This window comes from Rhinopithecus roxellana, chromosome 8, assembly GCF_007565055.1.
Source record: "Rhinopithecus roxellana isolate Shanxi Qingling chromosome 8, ASM756505v1, whole genome shotgun sequence".
NCBI classification, from domain to species: domain Eukaryota; kingdom Metazoa; phylum Chordata; class Mammalia; order Primates; family Cercopithecidae; genus Rhinopithecus; species Rhinopithecus roxellana.
In genome coordinates, this window is record NC_044556.1 from 10,246,925 (window position 1) to 10,270,505 (window position 23,581).

Genomic DNA, 23,581 nt, shown 5'->3' on the forward strand with positions numbered 1-23,581 from the left:
CTCTTAAAATCCTCCTGAGCTCTGGTTGCAGACCTCTGGGCGCTGACCCCGAGTGCGTCCCAGGCATTGTTCGGGACCAACTCCTGAGGACCCACTACCTTGTTTGGGATGAGGGGTGGCCCCAGACTGCCTTGACACCAAACAGGTCCAGATTCCTGGGCTGCTGACTCCAGGAAATGGAAAATGTGGAGCTGGCATTGGCTGTGTGCGGGGCTGGGTGGCTCAAAGGAGGTTCCTTCACCCCAAACCTTTCCTGCTTTGGAGAAGACAGCACAAGCCAGCTGGACAGCAAGTTCCAACGTCTCCTGAGAGGAGAGGCCCTCCATCCCAGCAAGGCGCAGGGTGTGGAGGCCTAGACAGGGACAGAAGGCAGGCGGCGCCTCACTGGCCAGTGGGTTAGGATTCAAGAAGAGCTCTGTCCACAGGCACGCATTCCGTCTTCTTGCTTCCCTCCGCTGGGTCTTAGTGGAGAGTTGCTGGCAGGAGGTTCCCCTGTTGGAATCTTCCTGTGTTGTCCTTCCCAGGCCTTGGCTTCCCAGCCTTTCCAGGACCAAGAGGCCCCCCACTTTGCTGCAGGCAGGTTCTTAGAAGAGATTTGGGGCACGGATTTGAGGGTCTGCTGAGGTCAGGGGTCAGACAGCATCTGAATCTTGTCTGTCTAGTCACCCGTTCTTCTCAGGGTCACTGAAGGGGGACACGGTGGAGGACACAGCCTCCACCCACGCAGCAAGTCCTCAGCAAGCGCCTTCTGTGCAGGTGTCCCGGGTGTCGGGTGAATGAACTGTGTTGTAGGAGCCACCTCTGAAATCATCTCCCTCTATGATAGAACAAAACAGGGTAGCTCCCGAGAGGGGCTGGGATAGGGAGTGAGTACGTGCTTACCCTGGAGGTGGTGCTCACAGCATCTCAGACGTGCAGGGACAGGGAGGGAGGGCGCCCACGGAGGAGCAGCACTCAGTGAGGCAGAAGCAACCAACATGTTCAGAAAACAGGAGGCCACATGGCCAGAGCCTGGTGGCAGAGGGGACCCTGTGCCTGAGGAGGCCACCAAGGCAGGAGGGAAAGTACGTTCTCCAGGGTCTAGAGCTAATGGGACTTGCTGGCAGGTTGGAGGTGGTGGGTGAAGGGGAGGATGAGTCCAGAATGCCTGGGGACACCACAGTGTTCCCGGGGCTGCGCCTAGAGCCACGAGGCGAGGAGACCCCAGGAGACTGTTGGGAGCCCTGGGGCCACACTCTTGACCTGGGCATGCTGCTCTGGAGAGAGCATCCATGGCATCCACGATCCCTGGGAGGCATGGGGTATCGTGAAAAGAGCCCCCAAAATGCACAAAGCAAAAACGGACAGAACTGAAGGGCATAATAGTCGAATCAGCCGTAAGAGTTGGAGACTTAGTACCCCACTTTGAGTAACGGATAGAACAAGATCAGTGAGGAGTTGGAGACTCAGTGCCTCACGTTGAGTAATGGATAGAATATCTAGACAGGATCAGTAAGGAAGCAGGACTTGAGCAACACAAAAACCAACCAGACCTAACAGACATATAGGACACCCCACCCAAACAGCGGGGTACACGGCCTTCTCAAGTGCACATGGACAATTCTGAATGGGAGACCATTTGTTAGGTCACCAAACACATCTCAAATTTTAAAGGATTGAAATATGGAGTATGTGCTCCAATCACAAGGAGATAAAATTGGAAATCAGAAACAGGGAAACTGGGAAATTGACACGTGAAAATTAACCTAGATAACCAGTGAGCCAGAGAGTTAGGTGTGGAGGCAGCAGGAGAAACATCCCCTGCAGGGGTGAGGAGACATGAGGGAGCTCGGGGACCAGCTGCCTCCGTAAGGCCAGACTCAGGTCTTCTCCGGCTTCTCCATGGGCTGCAGGGGGCCTGGGATGCAGTGTCTTTTTGTTGAACAAATGCTAAACGGGCTTCTACCGTGAGGACCAGTTCCTTCCTAAGTCTAGTGGGGTCCCTGACACAACTCCCAGGATCAGAATAAGCCACAGAGAAAGAATATAAGGAGCCTGGAGGTCATCTCACCAAGGAGTTCGTTCTCGCCTGAGGGAAAAGGAGGATGTCACTAGATGAGAGAGCAGGTTGTCTACAGAGGCCATAGAGGGTATGGCCATCTCCTGGTCCCAGAAGTCATTTAAGAAGGGACAGATCCCCCAGGACCAGGGAGGACACCGTGTAAGGGTTTTGGTACAGTTGAAATTCTCGTTGGATTAAAAGGGGAGAGAAAAGCCTAGAGCCACAGGATGGGACTTGGGGGCAGGGATGTCCTGGGCCTGCTGTTAGAAATGGATGGGAGGACAGGTAAGGCCAGGGAAGCCAGAGGTGACGCAAACAGTGCGGTGTCCGAGGAGATCGGGCTGTGCCAAGGCAGCTGGCCTCAGACGGGGACCTGCACAGAGCATTTGGAGGCCAAAGCCAGCCTGCGGGGCTCTGGAGGGCGTGGATTACCCAGAGGGCAAGGAGGCTGTGTTAGGTGTCGTTTCTCAGAGCTGCCTGCGCTGGGAGGCTGATGTAAGGGCCCGTTAAGGGTGGTAGCTGGCTCAGGCATGAGATGCCCAGGCTCATCATGAGATGAACAAAGGTTTTGGCAGCCCGGGTGGGCAGATGCTGCTTCTCTTTGTTTCTGTCACCTTTGCTAAGTATGAGGGTGAACAATAGCTGGAACCTGTACCCACCCCACAGATGTCACCCAAGAAGAGGGATGCCAAGGTGGTGACAGCTGAGCACTATCAGATGCAACCCCAGGCTCTGGCATCTCTAGAAAGGTTCCCAGTCCAGGTCCCTCGCCTCCTGGCTGCACCCAGGACTCACTCCACACCCCTGACTCCCTGTTCATGCCTGCCTTGAACTCTAAAGCCCTGCCCCCAGCGTAGCCTCAGGGTTTTACATCAGTTGAGAGTTTGGTCTCATCAGGTGTGGGTCACGAGCATTGTAATCATCTGCTCCCAGCGCCGGGCTGAGCACCTTACCTGCCCTGCCTGTCGCCTCATGCATCCCCGTTTTCCAGGTGAGGAGACCGAAGCCTGGCCGAGGTAAGGTTTCACCCCGAGAAAATGGTAGAGCCAGAATAAACTTGACAGTTCTTGCCTTCAAGAGGCAGCAGGGACTAAGCAGCCTCTGCGCCCCTCGTGCTCTTGTCCTGGCCAGAGTTGGTACTGACTCTAGGGCCAGGCTGCTTGATGGCATTGCGTTTTGGACTCAGTGGTATTTTCACAATTGCCCCAGTGACTCATAGAACCCACTGTTGTGTTACAAGGATTTTGTGTTTCCCACGCACTTTGATGATGTCATCTTGTGGGGATAGTGATAATCAGCCCTCACTCGTACAGTCCCCTGAGACTATTTCCAAAGCCCTCTCAGAACACGGGCCTCAAGCAAGAAGCTCAGGCTTGCTTTTCCCACACAAACCCATGTTGTCAGCTCACATGGGAGGCGAAAGTCCAGGGTAGGGTTTTTTCTGACTGTCGTGAACAAACTATGTGACTCCAAGTCAACGTTCTCTGGGTTCTCACTGCCACACGCTCCAGTCCTGGGCCTGTAAGCTAAGATGATGTTTACATTTTTAAAGGATTATAAAAGCAAAAACAAAGAAGAATATATGACAGAGACCAAATGTGGCCCACAGAGCCAGCAGTACCGACAGTCTGGCCCTTTATGGGAAAATGCGCCACCCGGACTTGAGGAGGGTCTCCCTTGGCTCCTGTGCTCTTCGGTTTTATTTATTGCAGTTTGCTTTCCCAGGCCCCTCTGCAGTTTGCAAAGCACTTTCACATGCATCATCTCCCGTGAGCCCCAGCAGCTTGTCGAGGCAGACGGGCCTCATTTGGCTAAACTTGACGTCTGAGGAGCATGTTTGAAAATAAGAAAATTGGTTCTTCTGCTTGCTCTTGCGGGGAGTATGCCAGGAGGAGCGGCACCCACTCATCGGTGTGCTTTTGGCTGCTACATTCTGAGACAGGACATAAATGAGGGATTGTGTTGCGGGAGAGGATAAACACTACTCATTTTAAGTTTTGAGGGATTTGTTTTGTTTTGTTTGAGATGAGATGTGTCCTTCAGGCTGGAGTGCAGTGGCATGGTCATAGCTCACTGCAGCCTCAGACCCCTGGGCTCAACTGATCCTCCTGCCTCAGCCTCCTGGGGAGCTGGGGCTACAAGCATTCACTGCCGTGCCCAACTAATTTTTGTGTGGTTGGGTTTTTTTTGTTTTTGTTTTTGTTTTTTTGTTTTGTTTTGTTTTGTTTTTTTTGAGATGGAGTCTTGCTCTGTCGCCCAGGCTGGAGTGCAGTGGCACGATCTCGGCTCACTGCAAGCTCCGCCTCCCGGGTTCCTGCCATTGTCTTGCCTCAGCCTCCCAAGTAGCTGGGACTACAGGCGCCCACCACCATGCTCAGCTAATTTTTTGTATTTTTAGTAGAGATGGGGTTTCACCATGTTAGCCAGGATGGTCTCGATCTTCTGACCTCATGATCCGCCCTCCTCGGCCTCCCAAAGTTGTGGGATTACAGGCGTGAGCCACCGTGCCCGGCCTGGTTTTTTATAAAGACAGAGTCTTGCCATGTTTCCCAGGCTGGTCTCAAACTCCTGGGCTCAAGCGATTCTTCTGCCTCAGCCTCCCAAAGTGTGCTGGGATTACAGGCGTGAGCCACTGTGCCCAGCCCATTTTAAGTCTTTTTTTTTTTTTTTTTTTTTTTTGGAGACAGAGTCTCCCTGTGTGGCCCAGGCTGGAGTGCAATGGCATGATCTCAGCTCACTGCAATCTCTGCCTCCCGGGCTCAAGCCATTCTTGTGCCTCAGCCTGTAGCTGAGATTACAGGCGTGCGCCACCACGCCCAGCTACTTTTTTGTGTGTTTTGAGTAGAGGCAGGGTTTCATCATGTTGGTCAGGCTGGTCATGAACCCATTTTAAGTCTTGGTTGCTAGTTGTTCACACTCTAAAGCTAAAGTTTGTGGAATAGGGAATTCTTCAGGTCCCTCCCCTCAACCTGTGACTGGGCTTTGTCTTTGATGGTTCTGTTCTAAATGCTTCACAAGCAGGCTTTGGTCCAAAACATCCAAACTCTTGCTTGCTCTGGAAATAACGGCCCACCCTGAGACAAGGATGTGCACGGTAGAATGTTCCAGGGCTAGGAAGGGAAACCATTCCTATCCGGTGTGATGCGACTGTTTTACACAAGTCCGCTGCCTCAAGGGTGGAGAGGGTCGCTTTTCAGCTCTTGGCAGGATGAACAGGGGCCAGATGAGGTTTGGCTGTGTTTGAATTTGGGGGTGGCAGGCCAGTTAGCGTAACCTGTGGAGAAACAAGAAACTGATCGGGGTGCTGCGGATACTTTCCCAGCCACTGAGAGGATTCCTTGGCATGTGTTTGTGAAGCTGGGTGCAGAGGTTCACCAGGGGGAATTTTTGAGCTTTGGGCTGAAATCCTGGCTCGTTCGGATGCTGGGCTCTGGGAGTTACTGGGAGTTAGCTGCCCGCGGTGCATGTTGGGATATTTGTTATGGAGCCAAGAGTTGCTCGGTTGCCGTGAGGCTGATGCCCTCTGACCCCGGCTTGTGTGCTCCTTGTTTCAGAGGTCAGCTGGCGGCTCCAGTCCTGAAGGCGGAGAAGGTAAGGAGCTCTCTAACACCTTTGACCATCGTCAGTTTTAAAAACAGAAGCAACCTGATTATTCTCCTCCTCTTCTCATCATTTTCTGTAGATTCTGACAGAGAAGATGGAAATTACTGCCCTCCTGTCAAGCGAGAAAGAACGTCCTCTTTAACCCAGTTCCCACCCTCACAGTCAGGTAAAATATGCAAACTTAACCGAATAGTAAAAGCGTTTATGCTTACAAACCCGCCGTCCCCTCAGTGCTGCGCATCCGTCTGCTGTGTCCTTCCTGCCCAGCTCCGGTTAGAGTCGATCTGAGGCTCGGACTCGGTCAGGAGTGAGGTGAGAGCTTGCCCAGAGTGCAGCACCAGGGGTCCTCGTCTAGAATCAGTGACACTGACAGCATGGTGAGACTTGGTGGCCTGCGGAAGACTGGGAAGAGATCGTCCCTCTGAAATGGAGGAAAGGGGTTGACTGCTTAGAGCCCTGTTGGGGCCTCTGCCTGTTAATTACATCTCCTCTTTCCAAGGCTGGGCACAGACTGGGGGTTTAGGGGTGGGGTGTTCTCCTGACCCCTCAGATGTATGCCCAGCACAGGCAGTCCAGTGCAGTAGCCCAGACATGCACATGCATGTATGTGCACACAAGCATGCACACACAGTAACCAGCAAGCCAGGAGGCCCCAGCAGAGGCCCGTGTGTGATGCTGTGAACTCCCAGAGGAGAGGAGCTTGTGGGGGCCTGGAAGGGTGGGCCAGGCTCAGACTGTGGAGTAGGGCAGGCTAAAGGGCTTGGAGGCCCTGGATGTGAGGCCTGGTCTGAGCACAGGCATGGAGGTCAGCCTGGGGACTCATGCAGGCTGGTACAGGAGAGAGGTTCCTGAGGCAGATAACGCCATCAGCACTACTTAATGTGACACTCAGAAAGCCTGGCCTCCAGCCATGGAGACGCCTGTACAGATGTGAAGGTAAACGCCACCGCAGGGCTGTTCTCTCATCCCTGTCTTGACTTCCCACTCTGACATTGTCTTGTGGCCTCTGTCTTGGCTGTCTGTAGCACCAACTTGGAGATACATGAGTGTTTAGACAGGTTCTCCGGTTACCCAACTGAAATCCATTCTTGGAAAGTTCATGTAAATCATTTTACAGTCCTGAACCTTCAGGATGTCAAGTTGTTTCTATTTATATAAGTCACGCATGCGTTACAGGAACACACAGTGTAGGAAGCCAGGCTCCTTCCCAAGTCACCCCTCCACACCCCTGCTCTCGTGCCCCTTTCCCATTGTGTTGGTTTTGGACATGGCCGCGTCTTTTTGCAAGGCTGCATTAGGTTTTCCAGTGCTATTACACTGTCGTCTGCTGACCGGATATTGTGGAACTGTCCAGATGGCTTGCAGTCGACATCCTTTATTTAATGATCTCTGCGCCCGTGGATAGGTGCTCTGTGGAATGAGGGAGCTCCGCTCCCTGCTTGTTGATTTTATTCCTTCCCACTCACTGCCCACTGCTAGACTGTGCTTGCTGCATCGGAAACCAGCATAGAGAAGAAGTGTTTGGGCTGTGAATGTAGGCTAAAGAAGTGAGGGACCACTGTTCTTCTCCCCTGGCCCACTTCAAATCACCTCCCATCCAGCGCGGCAGCCCCCAAGAGACAACTCAGCTTTCCATCTTCAGGGCAACTGGAGGCGTGAGGGGCACCGATAATTTGAACAGTGTTGTCTTTGGTTCCATTCTGCGTAGAGTGAGTTCTTGCCCTACGAATTCCACTTCATTTGTGGAAACCTGTTGGCTGGCCCACACCCTGGGAAGCAGTTGCCCTGATGAAGGAAGATCTTAGGTGGGGGAGGGGACCCCATGGGCAATCCTCCATAGGTGAGAAGGAGTCAGGGTCTCCAATGTGGCCTGGAGCATCCGGCACCTCCCCTGCCGGCTGCCCCTGCAGGGGTGCAGGGACAACGGGGTGGCCCCAGTTGACCAGAGTTAACTGTAGTCATCAGACAGATGAAGGCCGTCGGGCTGGAGACCCTCGTAGTGCTTGCTATAAAGAGAGTTTTGGAGTTTGCTTTCTGGGGAAAGACTGCATGCCCTGTTTGCGTGCTGTCCCATCTCCTCCCGTGGGACATGAGGGTCCACCCCACCCATTCATGCTGTTTTTCCTCTTGTTCCCTCCCCCACCTGCACCTCCTTGTCGACAGTTTCAAAAAACAATGTTTTTATGCCATCAAGCTTCTGCGAGCCATCTGCAGGCAATTCCGACTCAGACCCAGGTGAGCCCCCGCCCCTCTGCCTTCCTGCCCAGCCTGGGGGTTCTCCTGGGAGGAAAAGCAATTGGTGTTGGAAAATCGGATCTTCAGCAGGCATTTAAAGTCAGTCCTTTTTCAGCTATTAAAATTTTCCCCCAACTCTTCAGCTTACAGTTTGGGGATCTGGCGTGAGATGAGGCTTCATAAGCCCTTATGTTTGTTTCTGCAGGCAGGGCCTGGTTGCATGGGGCCTTAAGTCCTCTAAAAACAACCTGTAAAGAAATGCATTACTCATTTTTCAAAATTTTATACAAGTAATGCATTCATAATTGGGGTTTTTTGTTTTTTTAAACAGAGTTTCACTCTTTTCGTCCAGGCTGGAGTGCAGTAGGGTGATCTCAGCTCACTGCAACCTCCACTTCCCGGGTTCAAGTGATTCTCCTACCTCAGCCTCCTGAGTAGCTGGGATTACAGGCGCCCACCACAACGCCAGAGTAATTTTGTATTTTTTAGTAGAGATGGGGTTTCACCTGTTGGCCAGGCTGGTCTTGAACTCCTGACATCAGGTGATACGCCCGCCTTGGCCTCCCAAAGTGCTGGAATTACAGGCATGAACCACCGCACCTGGCCCATAATTGTTTTTTCTTTAAAGTAAACCAGAAATATTTCAAGTAAAAAGAATCCCTGCCCCTTCCCCACTCACCCTGCCATCCCAGAGGTAACGCCTGTTGGTGAATTTCCAGACCCCTTTTCAGTGTATTAAATTCTCACATTAATATTGCTTAGATCTACCTAGATAAATATGTTTAATCACAGCTTCAAAACTTTTTTGTGTGTTTTGGAGATGGAGTTTCGCTCTTGTCCCCCAGGCTGGAGTGCAGTGGGACGATCTCGGCTCACTGCAACCTCCGCCTTCTGAGTTCAAGCAATTCTCCTGCTTCAGCCTCCCAAGTAGCTGGGATGACAGGCATGCGCCACCACGCCAGCTAGTTTTTGTATTTTTAGTAGAGACGGGGGTTTCGCCATGTTGGCCAGGCTGGTCTCGAACTCCTGACCTTGAGGTGAACTGCTCGCCTCAGCCTCCCAAAGTGCTAAGACTACAGGCGTGAGCCGCCACACCCGGCCCCCAGCTTTAAAATTTTAGGGACAGCCGCTCCCCTTTCTGAAGAACACGGAGCCCGCCTTTTTGGCCTTTCACTGGAGAACCAACTCCAAGGTTCCTGACAGTTTCTCCCACGTGGCTGAAATTCCTCACAAAAGATTTAACGAGCACGTTTAACAACCTGAATTCTGTAACCCAACCTACCTTATATAAATTCATTGCCGACTTCAAAAGCATTGTGAGATAAGTTAGCCGCTGGCACGATGTCCGTGTCAAGGGAAGAGGTGGGTTTTTATAACTCTGAGCATTGAGTTGATGGCCCCTTTTCAAAGAGTCATTTTGACTCTAAAAGCAAACTGGAGCCAACCGCCTGTTCTCGTCCTGCAGAGGGGCTTTGGTGTTTCAAGGTTCTCAAGAAGGGCAAAATGTTGGTCATGCCTGGGGTGTCACTTAGCAGGTGGTGGTCTGGACGGGAGCCTGCCGTGGTGAGGCAGGTTCTGCTTTAGGTGATCAGTTTCTAAAGCTGTGTGTCTGGTCCCATTTGTGCTGCTGAGCTCTGTTACAAATCTCATGATCACTTCTGAGGTCTGTGAGCAACGGCCTCCCTCCTGGCTGTCTGCCCACAGACCTTTCCCCTCCAGGCTCAGGAGCAGGGCAGCTGTTTCGCAGGCCCGCCCCGACACCGCATGGTTTAAAGCCCGAGCACCCTCACGCATGAAAAGCTGGTCATATTAGCCTCACATCAGTTCTGCAAAGCCAACTTCATATCCTTGTCTGCCTGCCTTCTGTTTTTTAGCTTTAATTTTGAAAAGTTTTAACACAGAAGAATTTATCTGTCCCTTTTATCTGGAGACCCCATTTAGCTTTCTCCAGTCGGCTCCATGAGTCCATTAGGAAAAAGGACTCAGACCCTGGTCCTACCTCACATACCTCTACTTTCATCAGGAATGGGTCTTCAGGCTTCCCTTGACTTTCATGACCTCGAGGATTACAGGTCAGCTGTTGGGTAAAAGTCTCTCAGTTGGGGCCTGTCCAGTGTGTCCTGGTGGTGAGACCCAGGTGTGGCGTCTTGGATGAGAACGTCACAGAAGCCATGCACAGTACTCATTTGTCCCCTTACCAGCACGGAGTAGCTGTGACCTCGATCAGGGTGCTGTCTGCCAGGTTTTGCCACTGTAAAGTTACTTTCCCCTTTGTGCTGGATGGTTTCTGAGAGACTTTAGACTCCGGGACTGTGTGTACCTCGTCGCACTCATGCCCTCCAGTGCTCGCTCCCAGTGATGTTTACAAAGTGATGTTTCCTGCTGACAACTGCCCCATGGGATTCTCTTCCTTTTTTTTTTTTTTTTTTTTCTTTTTGAGACAGAGTCTCGCTCTGTTGCCCAGGCTGGAGGGCAGTAGCACAATCTCGGCTCACTGCACCCTCTGCCTCCCGAGTTCAAGCGATTCTCGTGACCCAGCCTCTCAGCTGGGAATCCCACCACCCGTGGGATTCTGTGAGCACCATCCCTGCTGCATTGATTAATGGTGTTCCCTGGAAGGAGGAGCTTGCCTTCTCCCCACGTGTTTGTTGATTGATTGTGTCAACATGGACAGATGAGCTTCTGTTGGCATCAGTGGGTGACCTTCTGTGGTTACTGGTTTTTATTTAATGGCCAGTGGAAGCCCTGTCAGGCAGGTCCCCATTGTTCTTTTGAGCACTTACCTTACTTTGTCGCAACAGGAGCCTCCGGCTCATCTTCTTTTCTCATCCCAGTCCTGGAATCTGCATTTCTCAGAGGCACGCTGGTTCTTCAAGGAGCATGGTCTTTAGAAACCGAGGTCTGAGTGCTTGGTGCGGCACTACAATCTCACTGCCTCAGATGTAGCCCTGCTGCTGGCCCTCTGCAGACAGAGCTAGGGACACACACATCTTTGTCCACATGATCTGTCACTCTGTCTACCTGCCGGCATATGGAGATGACACCAGGGGCACGTGGGTGCCTCCCTTGGTATATTCTGCCCCTCTTCCAGCACTAAGAAACCAGTGCCCTCTGTCCTCCATGCATCAGGCATCACCCCCTGCCCACCGCATGGCTGAGCCTCCTCCCCACTCTGCACCAGCGCCATCCATGCACAGACCATGCACACTCCAGCCAGGCTGCCTTCTCAGCATCTGATGGACACAGTCTCATTCCCATCCCTTCCCTGATTAAATTGGGACTCCCTGGGGGGTAAGCATGGCTTCCCACAGACATCACTTGGGGCTCTCTGAGGCAGGCGAAAAGCACCCTCGGACGGGGAGCCTGCTGGCTTCCCAGGAGGGCAAAGGCTGCCAGCGGGAGGGGTCCTCTTCCTCTCTGGAGTGATGCACGTCCCTCAGAGACTGGCGCAGCATCCTCTAGGGCCCGCACCCCTTGGATATGCGGCGGGCATCGGCTTCTGGCCATGATTCAGCAACTTGTGTTGCGACCTGTGTTGCGGAAGAAAGTTTCCGGAAGGAGAAGAGACCACCCTTGTTTTCATGGAGCAGGGCCTGTGACAGGGACCTCCAGAGTTTGGCTGCCCCTGGAGCGCGCCTTGTCTGCCTGCGGCTCTGGAGAGGGCCAGCGTCTGGGCCCAGCACTAGTGACAGGTCGGCAGGGATTATCCAAGTCTCCCGCTTTGCCTGGCAGCTTGGGCCAGCTCCCAGGCTCCCCTCGGTGTTAGCGCCAGCTCTGCACGGAGCAGAGTGTGGAAGGGCAGTAGTCAGTCTGTGGCCAAAACATCAGCTTCGAGAGCCAGCTTGAAGAGCTTGCTAAAAATTACCTAAATTGTGAATATGACCTTTTAAAAACGTATCTAAATTGCTAGCCTTCTCCTGCATAGCTCCGTGCTTTGGAAATGTAATTGTTTCCTTCGGAAAAGGAACATCTGGTGGCTCACCCCCGCATCCTGCAGGATCTGGCTCTCCTGAGTTTGTTTTTTATGACCAGTCTATTACGGGAGAGGCACCAGGTCTGCTAACACAGACTGCCAGAAGCCCCTGGGGCTCAACTCCTTCATACAGCTATTACAGTAAGAAGGGTTACTTGCTGCGATCCTCTTGCTGCCCGGGCACAGCGGCGCCTCCGGGGCACAGCGGGAGAGGAGTCTTCCTTGGCCTGCTAAATCTTGATTTGATTTTGGGTCTGAAAATGTGGGCTGATAAGGCGTTTCAGGTTTTGTCATCATCGTTTTAGTGTACAATTGAGTGGTTTTAGTACATTCACAGAGTTGTGCGATCATCGTGATTCATTTTAGAACATTTCCATCCCAAAAAGAAACCTCATCCCCGTTAGTCACAGCGGGCCCCCAGCTCCCTCCCTGAGCCCTGGTAACCGCTCAGCTCCTTTCTACCTAGTTGGACATTTCACAGAATTGGAATCAGATAGCATACCACCTTTGGGGGTGTCTTTCCATCACCTTTAATTTCTTCCAACAATGTTTTTGTTTTGTTTGAGACAAGGTCTTGCTCTGTCACCCAGGCTGGAGTGCAGTGGTACAATGGTAGCTCACTGCAGGCTCAAGTGATCTTCCCACCTCAGCCTCCTGAGTAGCTGGGACTACAGGCATGTACCACCATGCCTAGCTAAGTTTTTAATTTTTTGTAGAGTTAGGGTCTTGCTATGTTGCCCAGGCTGATCTCAAACTGTTGGGCTCATGCAGTCCTGCCTCAGCCTCCCAAAGCTCTGGGATTACAGGTGTGAGCCACTGCACCTGGCCCCAACATTGTTTTATAGTTTTATTTTGTGAAGTGTATTCCCAAGTGTTTTCTTTCTTTTGGTGTTATTGTAAATGGAATTATTTTCTTAATTTTGCTTTTGGGTCATTCACTGCTAGTGTTAGAAGCACAACTGATTTTGTATATTGTATATTGATCTTGTGTCCTGTAGCTTGACGAGGGGTGAAGCTTAGCCTGAAAGCAGGGCCACCTCCAGGAGCCATAATACCCCAGCCTTGCCCAGGAACAGGCTTGCCTGCCTGAGTCACAGGCCTCTTATGACAATCCTTCCTGGTGTGGATCAGATTAGACCACCATCCCTACTCCCTGTATGGGCACAGTTGCCAAGACACGCAGATGAAGGGGTCCATGTGGACAGGTGGCTGGGTGAGGCTGGGCTCTTGAGCCATCCCAGGAGCCCCTGAGCATTCGCCTTTCCCTCTAGCTTTGTGAATTTGTCAGCCCAAACTCCAGCCTGGGGGGAGCTGGCCTCCTCCACGTGGCCAGGAGTGCTCCCTCACTGAGACAGGAAGCTCGGCAGGCACATCTGGAAAGGGGAGGCAGGCGCACTGTCTGCCACCTTTGACCTTTTCACCATAAAAACCTGTCTCACTTCCCAGACATCTGTAGTGGTGCCAAGGTTTTTCCTGGCCACAGATGCTTGCTCTGACGGACAAACCTTCTAGGAAAGGGAAGCAGGGCCTGGGCGCCTGTGTTCCGTGGCTCCCTGACATTCTCCAGGGCCAGGTGCAGGGCCCCTGAGCAGCTCAGCTCCTGAGCCCGCAGCAGGTCTCAGGCCGCTGGGAAGGCAGCTGATGCCCTGCCTGCCCCCGTGGTCAGCAGCTGGCCCAAGAGTGGTCGTTCCTCCTGCCCTTGCCTCTCCCTCCTCCAGGTGCCTTCTAGGCCTGCTGATCGGACGAGACTTCTGTTGTAATTTGGAAATGTTCTCCCTGGTTCTCCAGGCCCGAGGTCACTGAGGCCAAGACCATAGTCCTGTCCTGCCCTTGCCCCGCAGGCCCAGCCCCTGTCCAGGCAGGCCTGCTATTGATCTTTTTATCTTGTGCTTTTAGAGGAAAGGAGCAGTGGCTTCCGGTTGAAGCCGCCAACGCTGATCCACGGCCAAGCCCCCAGCGCAGGTAGGTCACCCACCTCCCTGGGGCGGGGGGTGGCTTTCTGACGTTTTTCAGACCTCTGCTTGGCCAGACCAGGATAGCACAGGCTCAGCCTGATTTCTAGAAAGTTCACTTGTAACCTGACCCATGAGCCCTGGAAAGTTCCTTTAAAGAGAGGCTGTCCAGCAGGGAGGTTGAGCTTTGTGTGCTCAGAAAAGTGGGCGGTGGTTTGGTTGCACAGGAGCATGCTAGGCTTGGGGTACATCGGGCAGGCTCCGTGCCCAGCAGTAGCGCACTTGGTTCAGCCTGTCTGTCCTGCGTGTTCTGGCCCTCACATACCACAGTGTTCACCCCAGTTAGCAGGGTGGCTGTATTCCAGCGGCGCGCTGCTGGGGAGCCGGCTGCTAGTGAGGCTGCCAGGGATGCTGCACAGGGCAGGGCATGTGCAGGGGTCCTTGCCCTGTCTGCCTTTGGCAGAGGGACTTCTTCAGCATGGCTGTTTTGAAAAACAGGTGCAAAACGTGCCTGTACCTGACCCCACATCGAGTCCTCAGCCTCCGGGTAGCTGCCTGTGAATTCACTGCTCTCCCCTTAGTCTCCACTTGACTATTGAGTCCAGCTTACAGAGAATAGCTGTCCCTCAACGCCCCACGACGCTACCATGCTAACTAGATTAATTCACAGACATCGGTTACTGGGAATTTCACTTAATCATATATAAAAATGCCAGATCTGTCCAGTTGTTAAAAAAAGACCTCAAGTTTTTAAAAAAATGCTTCCCTGTAAAGTCTAGCCCGCAAGGGGCATGGAATGGGTTGTCTCTGAAGCGCCTGGGGGCAGGCAGGGGTCCACGGGCACTGGGAAGGCCACCTTCTGTTCCCAGGTCTGCCAAGCCAGAAGCCCAAGGAGCAGCAGCGGAGCGTGCTTCGCCCGGCAGTGTTACAGGCTCCGCAGCCAAAGGCACTGTCCCAGACCGGTAAGAAACAGCAGCCCTGGCGCCCAGGCCCAGATGGCAGGGTAGAGCGTTCCTGAAGTCGCACCCGGGACAACAGTGTTGTGACAGAGGTGACTGCTGAATGCACCAGAAATACAGAGAGATCAGGGAAGATGATCCTTTAAATCACCCCCAACCCCAAGCCTCCCGAGCCCTAGCAACGGAGGAGTGAGAGGCGGTTCCACAGCTTCCTCACAGCTCTCGGCCGAGTGTGACTGTGTGGGTGAAACCTGCTTTGTTCATTCACAGTCTTCATAAAAGCAGGCCGGCTCCTGGGAATGAGATTTATCCCTGTGTGTTTACAGACAGAATTGCAGCCTCAGTTTTCACAGGTTATCTTTAAAAACTTGAAAGGTCATTTTTTTTTTAATTTTGTATTTTATATATATATAGAGATGGGGTCTTGCTCTGTCACCCAGACTGGAGTGCACTGGTGCAGTCATAGCTCACTGCAGCCTTGAACTCCTGGGCTCAAGCGATCCTCCCACCTCAGCCTCCCAAGTAGCTGGGACCACAAGTGTGCACCACCGCACCCAGCTAATTTGTTTTATTTTATTTTAGAAACGGGGACTTGCTCGTTTGCCCAGGCTGGTCTCAAACTCCTGGTCCCAAGCAGTCTTCCCGCTTCAGCCTCCCAAAACACTGGGGCCACAGGCATGAGCCGCTGTGCTCGGCAGGTTTCTCTTTTTTGTTTGTTTCTCCTGTTTTTTTTTTAATCCAAGAATTTTGACTCTTTGTAGAGATACCAGGTCCTTCCTTAAAAAGGAGACATGTGCTGTGGGCTTTACCATGGGAGGGGCCCTAGACTAGACGTGGCCCAGCCCCTCAGCTACGTGAGTGGGGGTGGGAGGGCTGCCAAGCACCTGTGATTCCCCACTCTCCTTCCCTCCCACAGTCCCCAGCAGTGGCACCAACGGGGTCAGCCTCCCAGCAGACTGCACGGGGGCAGTGCCAGCAGCATCCCCTGACACTGTTGCACGGAGAAGTCCTTCTGAAGCTGCCGATGAGGTGTGTGCACTTGAGGTCAGTGGGTCCTGGGGCAGGGAAGTGCTGCGTGCTGGGCCCCTTGGGAGCGGGAGGGCAGCCTTCCCAGCACGCTGTGGAGTCCACGCGCTGTCACCTGTTCCTAGCAGTTTCCACGTGGGCCTATTATAAGGCTCTCTGGATTTGCTCAGTAGGCTCTGTGAGTAACAGTACCTGACAAACCAAATAACTAGATTCCCGAGGTGGTCTTGCTGAGTCACTCTGAAGAAGTGTCTCCCAAGCAAATTCTGCTGGAAGGGCCTGTTGCCCAAGGCTGACCACCACGTGTCTCAAGGGAGTGATCCTTGAGGGAGGACCTGAACCATTGCACTCCAGGGAATCACTAGGGCCTGAGGAACGGCTGTCGCTGTTGGGTGTTTTGCAACATTTAACGTGAGGAATGTCTCCCCTCTCTTCGTCCACACCCACACCATCCTCAGAGACTCCTATCTGTGTGGTTCCAGTTGAAAAATTTGCCTTGGGAGTCATCTCAGAAATAGTTCGTTTAGGCCAGGCACGGTAGATCACACCTGCAATCTCAGCACTTTGGGAAGCCAAGGCAGGTGAATTGCTTGAGGCCAGGAGTTCAAAACCACGCTGGGCAACATAGCAAGACTCTGTTTCTACAAAAAATACGCAGATTAGCCAAGCATGGTAGCATGCACCTGTAGTTCCAGCTACTCAGGATGCTGAGGCTGGATGATTGCTCGAACCCGGGAAGGGGAGGCTGCAGTGAGCCGAGGTCGCGCCACTGCATTCCAGCCTGGGCGACAGAGCCAGACCCTGCCTTAAAAAAAAAAAAGAAATAGTTCTGTTTAAGCGGGGATATGGATTGGATTATATGGGCCAAAAGCTGTGTTTCACAGCCACTGTGAAATAAGGGATGTTGATGAAGAGCCTCGTTTGAAGTTGGCAGAGATGGGTTTAAAGTCAGAGTTTGGGGTAACACCACGTGATATCTTCCGTGTAAAAGCCAGATTGGATCTTTGTGTTTATTTTCCGCTCTGTGTCCATGGCCTGCGGTTTTATACCTCCCATCCCCAGTAGATGCTGTGGCTCAAAGGGTGAAAATAGCTGTCCACAGTTAAATTTTAAAACATCCCCATGCCCTTTTTCAAACGAGTTTGCTGAATTGGAAATAGGGATCACTTCCACTGCATACTGCGGCTTGGAAACTTTGACTGCTGAGGTCTGAGCAGATCAGATGTATGGTTCTGAGTTGGAGAAGGACTTAGAAGTGACCCAGCCCATCCCGCCCTCTCCCAATGTCTCTGATTGTCCCTGATGGTGAGCGCACAGGCTGACCTGGCCACACCCACTACCAAGAGCTTGCCCCTCGCTGGAGAGGCCTTGCTCTGTCCCATCCCAGGGGACATAGTCCCTCTTCCTGCCCCTCCTCAGCAGTGATACACAGCTTGTTCCCAAATCATTGAGCTCAGAAGTTGTGATGTGCCATCTTTCCTCCAGCAGGCTGGCCAGCCCCAGTAGCTAATGTTGATCCTTGGACCCCATGGTCCACTGGCTGCCATTCCCAGCTCCTGCGTCTGGTTCCAAAGCCACTGCTCCATGTGGGTCTGGGGTGGAGCCACACAGCCACACCCACACTGCCCTCTGACCACACCCAGTGCTGTTGAGATTCGCCAGGCTCGCCATGTGTATCTTTCTCTGGCCCTGCAGCAGGAGCCCGAGCCTTTCCACGCCACCCACGAACATGATACACACTGCTCATCAGGAATGTGAGCTAAGTGAGGCATCTCCTCTAAGGAGGGCGTACATGTTGGGGCGACCCGTGGGGGAACTTCTGGTACTGTCTTTGGGAAAGTGGGAAAGAGGCTTCCCCTCCCGCCCCACACACACAGAGTCTAAGACTGGTTACAGGCCTCGGGATTCACTTATCAGTTTAAGCAAATCCTCTAAGCAGGCCCCGCCAGGTCATAGACATACGCTGTGGTCAGAAACATTTTGCTGTTTGCCTGCCCCATCTCAGGTGACTCTGTGGGTTCCGCCCACCCGGGATTAGCACCAGTCAGTGTGAGCAGGGGGCGCACAGCACACAAAGCCAAGAGCCAGGGAGTGTTTCTGCCAGAAGTGCGTCCCCCCACGGTCTGCAGGCAGCCCCAGTGGGGCTGGGGATTAGCCCATCCTCTGAGGACTTCCAGGTCGCTAAACACGGTGTGTGTTTAATTTTTAAAAGCCACGTTCACTCTTGCACAGGCACAAGGATGCAGCATGAAGTCAGCAATAGCAGAATTTCTAGGGAGCACAGTAGAGAAACATTTAAACTCTTCACTTTCTTCACAGTTGGACCAGAAAGTGCCCTCAGTGTTGTGATCCACTGATTCTGGGCCTGGCACTGTGACTCTAGGCTTCCCTGCCCGCTGGACACACTGAGGCAGTCAGAAGCTGCCTGTAGCCTTTCTCACCTCCGAGTTCATGGTTGTCAGGTCCCTTCACAACATCTCCCAGGAAAACGCTCCCTACCTCATGTTCATGTCCACTGTACACATTCCCAGAGACCTACCAAAAGCCTTTTAAAATTTCTTTTCAAATTCTACAACACCTTTTTTATCATGTAGTATAAGAAAGACATATAGAAATTACTAGCAACTTCATATTCCATTATCTCAAGATAAATGCATTTGGTCTTAGGATATTTAGTTACAAAAGTCATGCCTGCATGTTGAAAATATTTACACAAAATGGAAATCCTAGAAAGTAACAAGTGGGGCCGGGCGCGGTGGCTCAAGCCTGTAATCCCAGCACTTTGGGAGGCCGAGACGGGCGGATCACGAGGTCAGGAGATCGAGACCATCCTGGCTAACACGGTGAAACCCCGTCTCTACTAAAAAATACAAAAAATTAGCCGGGCGAGGTGGCGGGCGCCTGTAGTCCCAGCTACTCAGGAGGCTGAGGCAGGAGAATGGCGTAAACCCGGGAGGCGGAGCTTGCAGTGAGCTGAGATCCGGCCACTGCACTCCAGCCTGGGCGACAGAGCGAGACTCCGTCTCAAAAGAAAAAAGAAAGTAACAAGTGGAACCCACCCTCCAGCTGAGAGGGCCCCCAGTAAGCTCTGTCAGTGGCTTGAATTCTCTGCCGGCTTATTTTCCTGAGCATTCCTCAACACAGACACCACACACACACACACCACACATACCACACGCACACACACCACACACACACACACACCACATACATACCACACACACACCACACATACCACACGCGCACACACCACACACACACCACATACACATAACACACGCACACACACATACACACACCACACATACCACATGCACACACACCACATACACATACACACACTACATACACAAAACACACACACCACACATACCCCCACACACGCACCACACATACACACCATACATACCACACACCACATACACATATCTCACACACACACCACATACACCACATACCACATACACCACATACACATAACACACACATACACCACACATACACACACACACACCACATACACATACCACACGCACACACCACACATGCACACACACACCACATACACATAACACACGCACACATACCACACACCACATACACATACCACACACAGCACATACACATACCACACACAGCACATACACAAAACACACACACCACACACATACCCCCACACACACACCACACATACACACCATACATACCACACACCACATACACATATCACATACACACACCAGACACCACATACACCACATACACATACCACACATACACACACACACACACCACACATACCCCACACACAGCACACACACCACACACACACACACGGGACTGGGTTTGCTTTAACAGAAATGGAATCGCACTTCTGTGTCCCACAAGCTGCTCTCTTCTCTGATCCGTGTATTGTAGGTGTGTCAGAGGTCTACCTCCCTCTCGGTGGTAACAGCTGTGCTGTACTTTTTTTCCCCATATTTTCTAGCGTAAATTACTTTGTTCCTCAGCTAATGATGAGCATCTAGGTTATTTCCTGTCCTCTGCCGGCACCAAGGCTTCTGCATGGCACAGGTGTTTCTTTTTTGTTGTTTGGAGATAGGTTCTTGCTCTCTCACCCAGGCTGGAGTGCAGTGGTGTGATCTCAGCTCACTGCAACTCCCAGGCTCAAGCAGTCCTCCTGTCTCAGCCTCCTGAGTAGCTGGGACTGCAGGCACGTGCAGAGGAGACGCGTGGAGTACATGACCTGGTGTGGGATTACTGGGCATCCGTCTGGGCCAAGTGTGGCACTGGTTTTGATTACTCTGTTTTGTTTTTGTTTTTGATAGGAGAAAGAGCCCCAGAAAAATGAGTCCAGCAATGCCTCTGAAGAGGAAGCCTGTGAGAAAAAAGACCCCGCCACACAGCAAGCCTTTGTATTTGGGCAGAACTTGAGGGACAGAGTTAAGGTATGTGAGCTGTTGAACCAGCGCATTGACTTTTTATGCCTTCCCCAGGTTCAACAGCAGGCAAGTCAGTAGATTTTCCTTTTAACAGGGGAGGGGAAACGTGGGACAAAGAAGGTGTTAGTGAGGCAGCCCCATGGCTCCCGGCATAGTCAACTGCTGGTGTGCGTGTGCTGGGCCCTGGCAATTCCCCACCAGCGGCCCAGGCTTTGGAGCCCTCACCTGCAGTGGCTTCTCAAGTCAGGGTCCCTGGTACTCATGGTAGCAGGGGACAGGGGAGGTGACTGAACCTGAGGCCTCAGGCTTTCATAGCAGAGAAGAAAGACAGCATGGTCCAGTGTTCTCAGCTCTGCCCAGAGGTTTCTGTTCCTGGCTTCTCCATTTCAACACTAGCAGCATTATGGCTGGACCATTCCTAGTTTCTGAGGAGTCACCCTGGACACTGCAGGTTGCTGAGCAGCATCCCTGGCCTCCACCCACCCAATGCTCCTGACATCTGACAACGACAAGTGTCCCCAGACGTGGCCAGTATTCCCTGTGGAGTAGAATCGCCCCCATTAAGAACTGTTACCTAATTTTTTTTTAAGTGGGGCAGGGTGGGGTGATGACAACAGTCTTCTCTCCTGAAAAGGAGCAAAGCATCTGCCACCTCTTGGCTGCCCTCCAGGCATGTGGTCCTAGTTTGGAGACTGTGGGGTGGGGAAGGGCTGGCAGTGGTTGGGAACAGTGGCCCTGGACCATGCACTGGGACTCTAGGAAGACCAGGGTCAGCCAGCACCACCTTTCTCAGCCACAGACATGGAATGTGCTACAGCATCTCTAGAAACTCCACTGGCCAGAAGTTTCTTTGAGAGCCCGAGAGGCGGCATCGGTGGCTGTGTCTAGAGACATTTGTGGTTGTCACAACTGGGAGGTACTTCTGGAGGCCAGGGATGCCACTCCACCCGTTGCAGTGCCCAGGATAGCCACACCACAGGGAATGATCTGGGCCCCATGGCAATATGTCAGTAGTGTCGACGGGGAGGGCCCTCGAAATCAACAAAAACCTCTCTAGCATGCAGAAAGCACCGGCTCGTGTTTTCTGCTTTCCTTTCTGTTACCGTCCAATAGAAGCCCAAGTCGAGAAGCATGGAAAGTTGATGTTGCTGTCGCCATGGCTTTAGGCGAAATAATGAGTCCCTCAGGGGCTGCTCCCTCCAAGGAGGAAAGGAGGGCAAGAGGCGGAGAAGGGCTTGGCCCGTGGAGCTCAGGCCCTGTGGAATCTCTGCCTTGAGTCTGGGGAGACGGCTGCTTTGAATTTGGTGGGGTCGGCTTCTTGCAAAAGTCAGAGACCTACGTGCACTTCACAGTCTCAGTCAAATCCCAGCCTCTCCTTCCAGGGCAAACGTGAAGCCATGGATTCTTTTTTTTCCTTTGGACACGGAGCCTTGCTGTATCACCCAGGCTGGAGTGCAGTGGCTTGATCTCTGCTCACTGCAACCTCCACCTCCCGGGTTCAGGTGATTCTTCTGCCTCAGCCTCCCAAATATCTGGGATTACAGGCACCCACTGCCACACCCAGCTAAATTTTTGTAATTTTAGTAGAGGTGGGGTTTCTCCATGTTGGCCAGGCTGGTCTCGAATTACTGACCTCAAGTGATTCCCCCCAGCCTCAGCCTCCCATAGTGCTGGGATTACAGGCATGAGCCACTGCGCCCAGCCAGAGCCGTGGTTTCTTAACCCTCTGAGCCTCTGCTTCCTTGTTGGTCCCTAACATCCCCCTCTCAGGCCTCATAAGGATTAAAGCAGATCATGCATTTGACAGACTCAGCATAGCAACTGGTAGGAAAGAGGCCCTCAAGAAATGCTGTTTCTATCATGTTCATAGTAAACCCCCCAAAACACCAACTTTATAACGTTGTGTTCTCCCTATGAAGCGTTGACCAAGAGGCCAGCTTAGGCGTGGTTTTATAACGAGGCGGAAAAGGCTCCCTGAAGCCTCATGAGCTCTCTCTCCATCTTAACTGTTAAAGCAAAAGGTGGTGGAGTTGATTACAGCCCTGCCCCCCAGCATGTGCACGTGCACACCCAGGCGGGTGCAGGAGAGGGCTCATGACTCCCGGCAGCTCCATGCAGCTCAGGGGCTCTGCAGACACCACCCCACCCCGCACCCTACCCCCGATTACTGAGCACTTTGTCTCATTCCCAGCTGATCAATGAGAGCGTGGACGAAGCCGACATGGAGAATGCTGGACACCCCAGCGCAGACACGCCAACTGCAACGAACTATTTCCTTCAGTATATCAGTTCCAGGTGTGTGTCTCAGGCTCAGCAGCCAGCCTAGCATGGGGATGCAGGTGGCCGCAAGGGCTTCTGCCACTGAAGGGTCTGTGGTCCCCGTGCCTGACTCAGACCCACAATCCAGGTTGCTCTTGGGCCCGTCTCTCATTCCCCACTCTGGGCACAACCGTGGGTGGGCCAGGATTGTAGGCCTTGTTCTGTGATTCACTGGACGCCTGAGACAGGACCAGAGTTCTGTGGGCTTGTCCAGGGGCCCATGGAGGATACAGCCCAGCCCTTGGAGTGTGCCCTCTGTCTCGCGGACCTCATGCCCAGAGCAGAACAGAGCAGGCTAGAGGCGCCTCCTTATCCTGGGTTTGGGCACTTGGGGCAAAGACCTCAGCATGCCCTTGATTGGCGTGGCTGCTACCCACGGCCCAGCTGCCCCTCCAGGTATCTCAGAAGAAAGCATGTCCCGCCTGGGAGGTGAGCGGGCCGAGCAGGTGGAAGGTGGCTTCCCTCATGCTGTGGGTCCCTCCATCAGAGCGAGCTAAGGGTTCATGTTTCCAATGGCACAGGGAGGCATGTGGCGTCCTGCCTCTGACACGCCACCCTGTGCACAGTAGGGGAGACCCCTCCACTGTGCCCTCTGCACCAGTGTGTCTCCATGGGTGCCCACACATTTGCCTAGCCACATTCCCACATGACGCCCCCACACTCACGGCACATCTTCTCTTCAGTTTAGAGAACTCAACCAATAGTGCCGACGCCTCCAGCAACAAATTTGTATTTGGCCAGAACATGAGCGAGCGAGTTTTGGTGAGTGGCCATGTTGGGAATGTTCTTGGGGACCAGAGGTGCTTGGCATCAGCCCCAGATCGAGGGGACATGGAGCGCGGGGCTGCTGTGTTGTCCTTTGTGAGATGGGGATGGCTTCAGTCACAAGTGAGAGAGGGAAGACCCTGCTCAGACTTGGCGTGAAAACTGGCCAGGGCCACTGGCTGCCCAGGAGCTGGCATTCACTCTTCCCAGCTCCTCTCTGCTGACCAGGGCCAGCTTCATCCCAAGATGGGCTTCCCTGGAGGCTG

The 23,581-nt window shown here is 52.9% G+C and overlaps 1 protein-coding gene across 9 annotated transcripts in view; it reads left to right on the forward strand.

Moving 5' to 3' along the window:
• The window catches only part of RANBP3 (RAN binding protein 3), a 63,413-nt gene that overhangs the window by 31,459 nt on the left and 8,373 nt on the right, over positions 1-23,581 (forward strand). For 4 of the 9 annotated variants that reach the window (XM_030935256.1, XM_030935254.1, XM_030935259.1 and 1 more), the window contains 9 exons: positions 5,596-5,632; positions 5,724-5,810; positions 7,808-7,879; positions 13,749-13,814; positions 14,674-14,766; positions 15,680-15,807; positions 20,118-20,237; positions 22,423-22,526; positions 23,234-23,312. In XM_030935256.1, coding sequence (XP_030791116.1) covers positions 5,596-5,632; positions 5,724-5,810; positions 7,808-7,879; positions 13,749-13,814; positions 14,674-14,766; positions 15,680-15,807; positions 20,118-20,237; positions 22,423-22,526; positions 23,234-23,312 — 786 coding nt within the window. The remainder of the gene's footprint in view (positions 1-5,595; positions 5,633-5,723; positions 5,811-7,807; positions 7,880-13,748; positions 13,815-14,673; positions 14,767-15,679; positions 15,808-20,117; positions 20,238-22,422; positions 22,527-23,233; positions 23,313-23,581) is intronic. The other 5 variants (XM_010367189.2, XM_010367187.2, XM_010367188.2 and 2 more) reach the window with 3 other exon arrangements.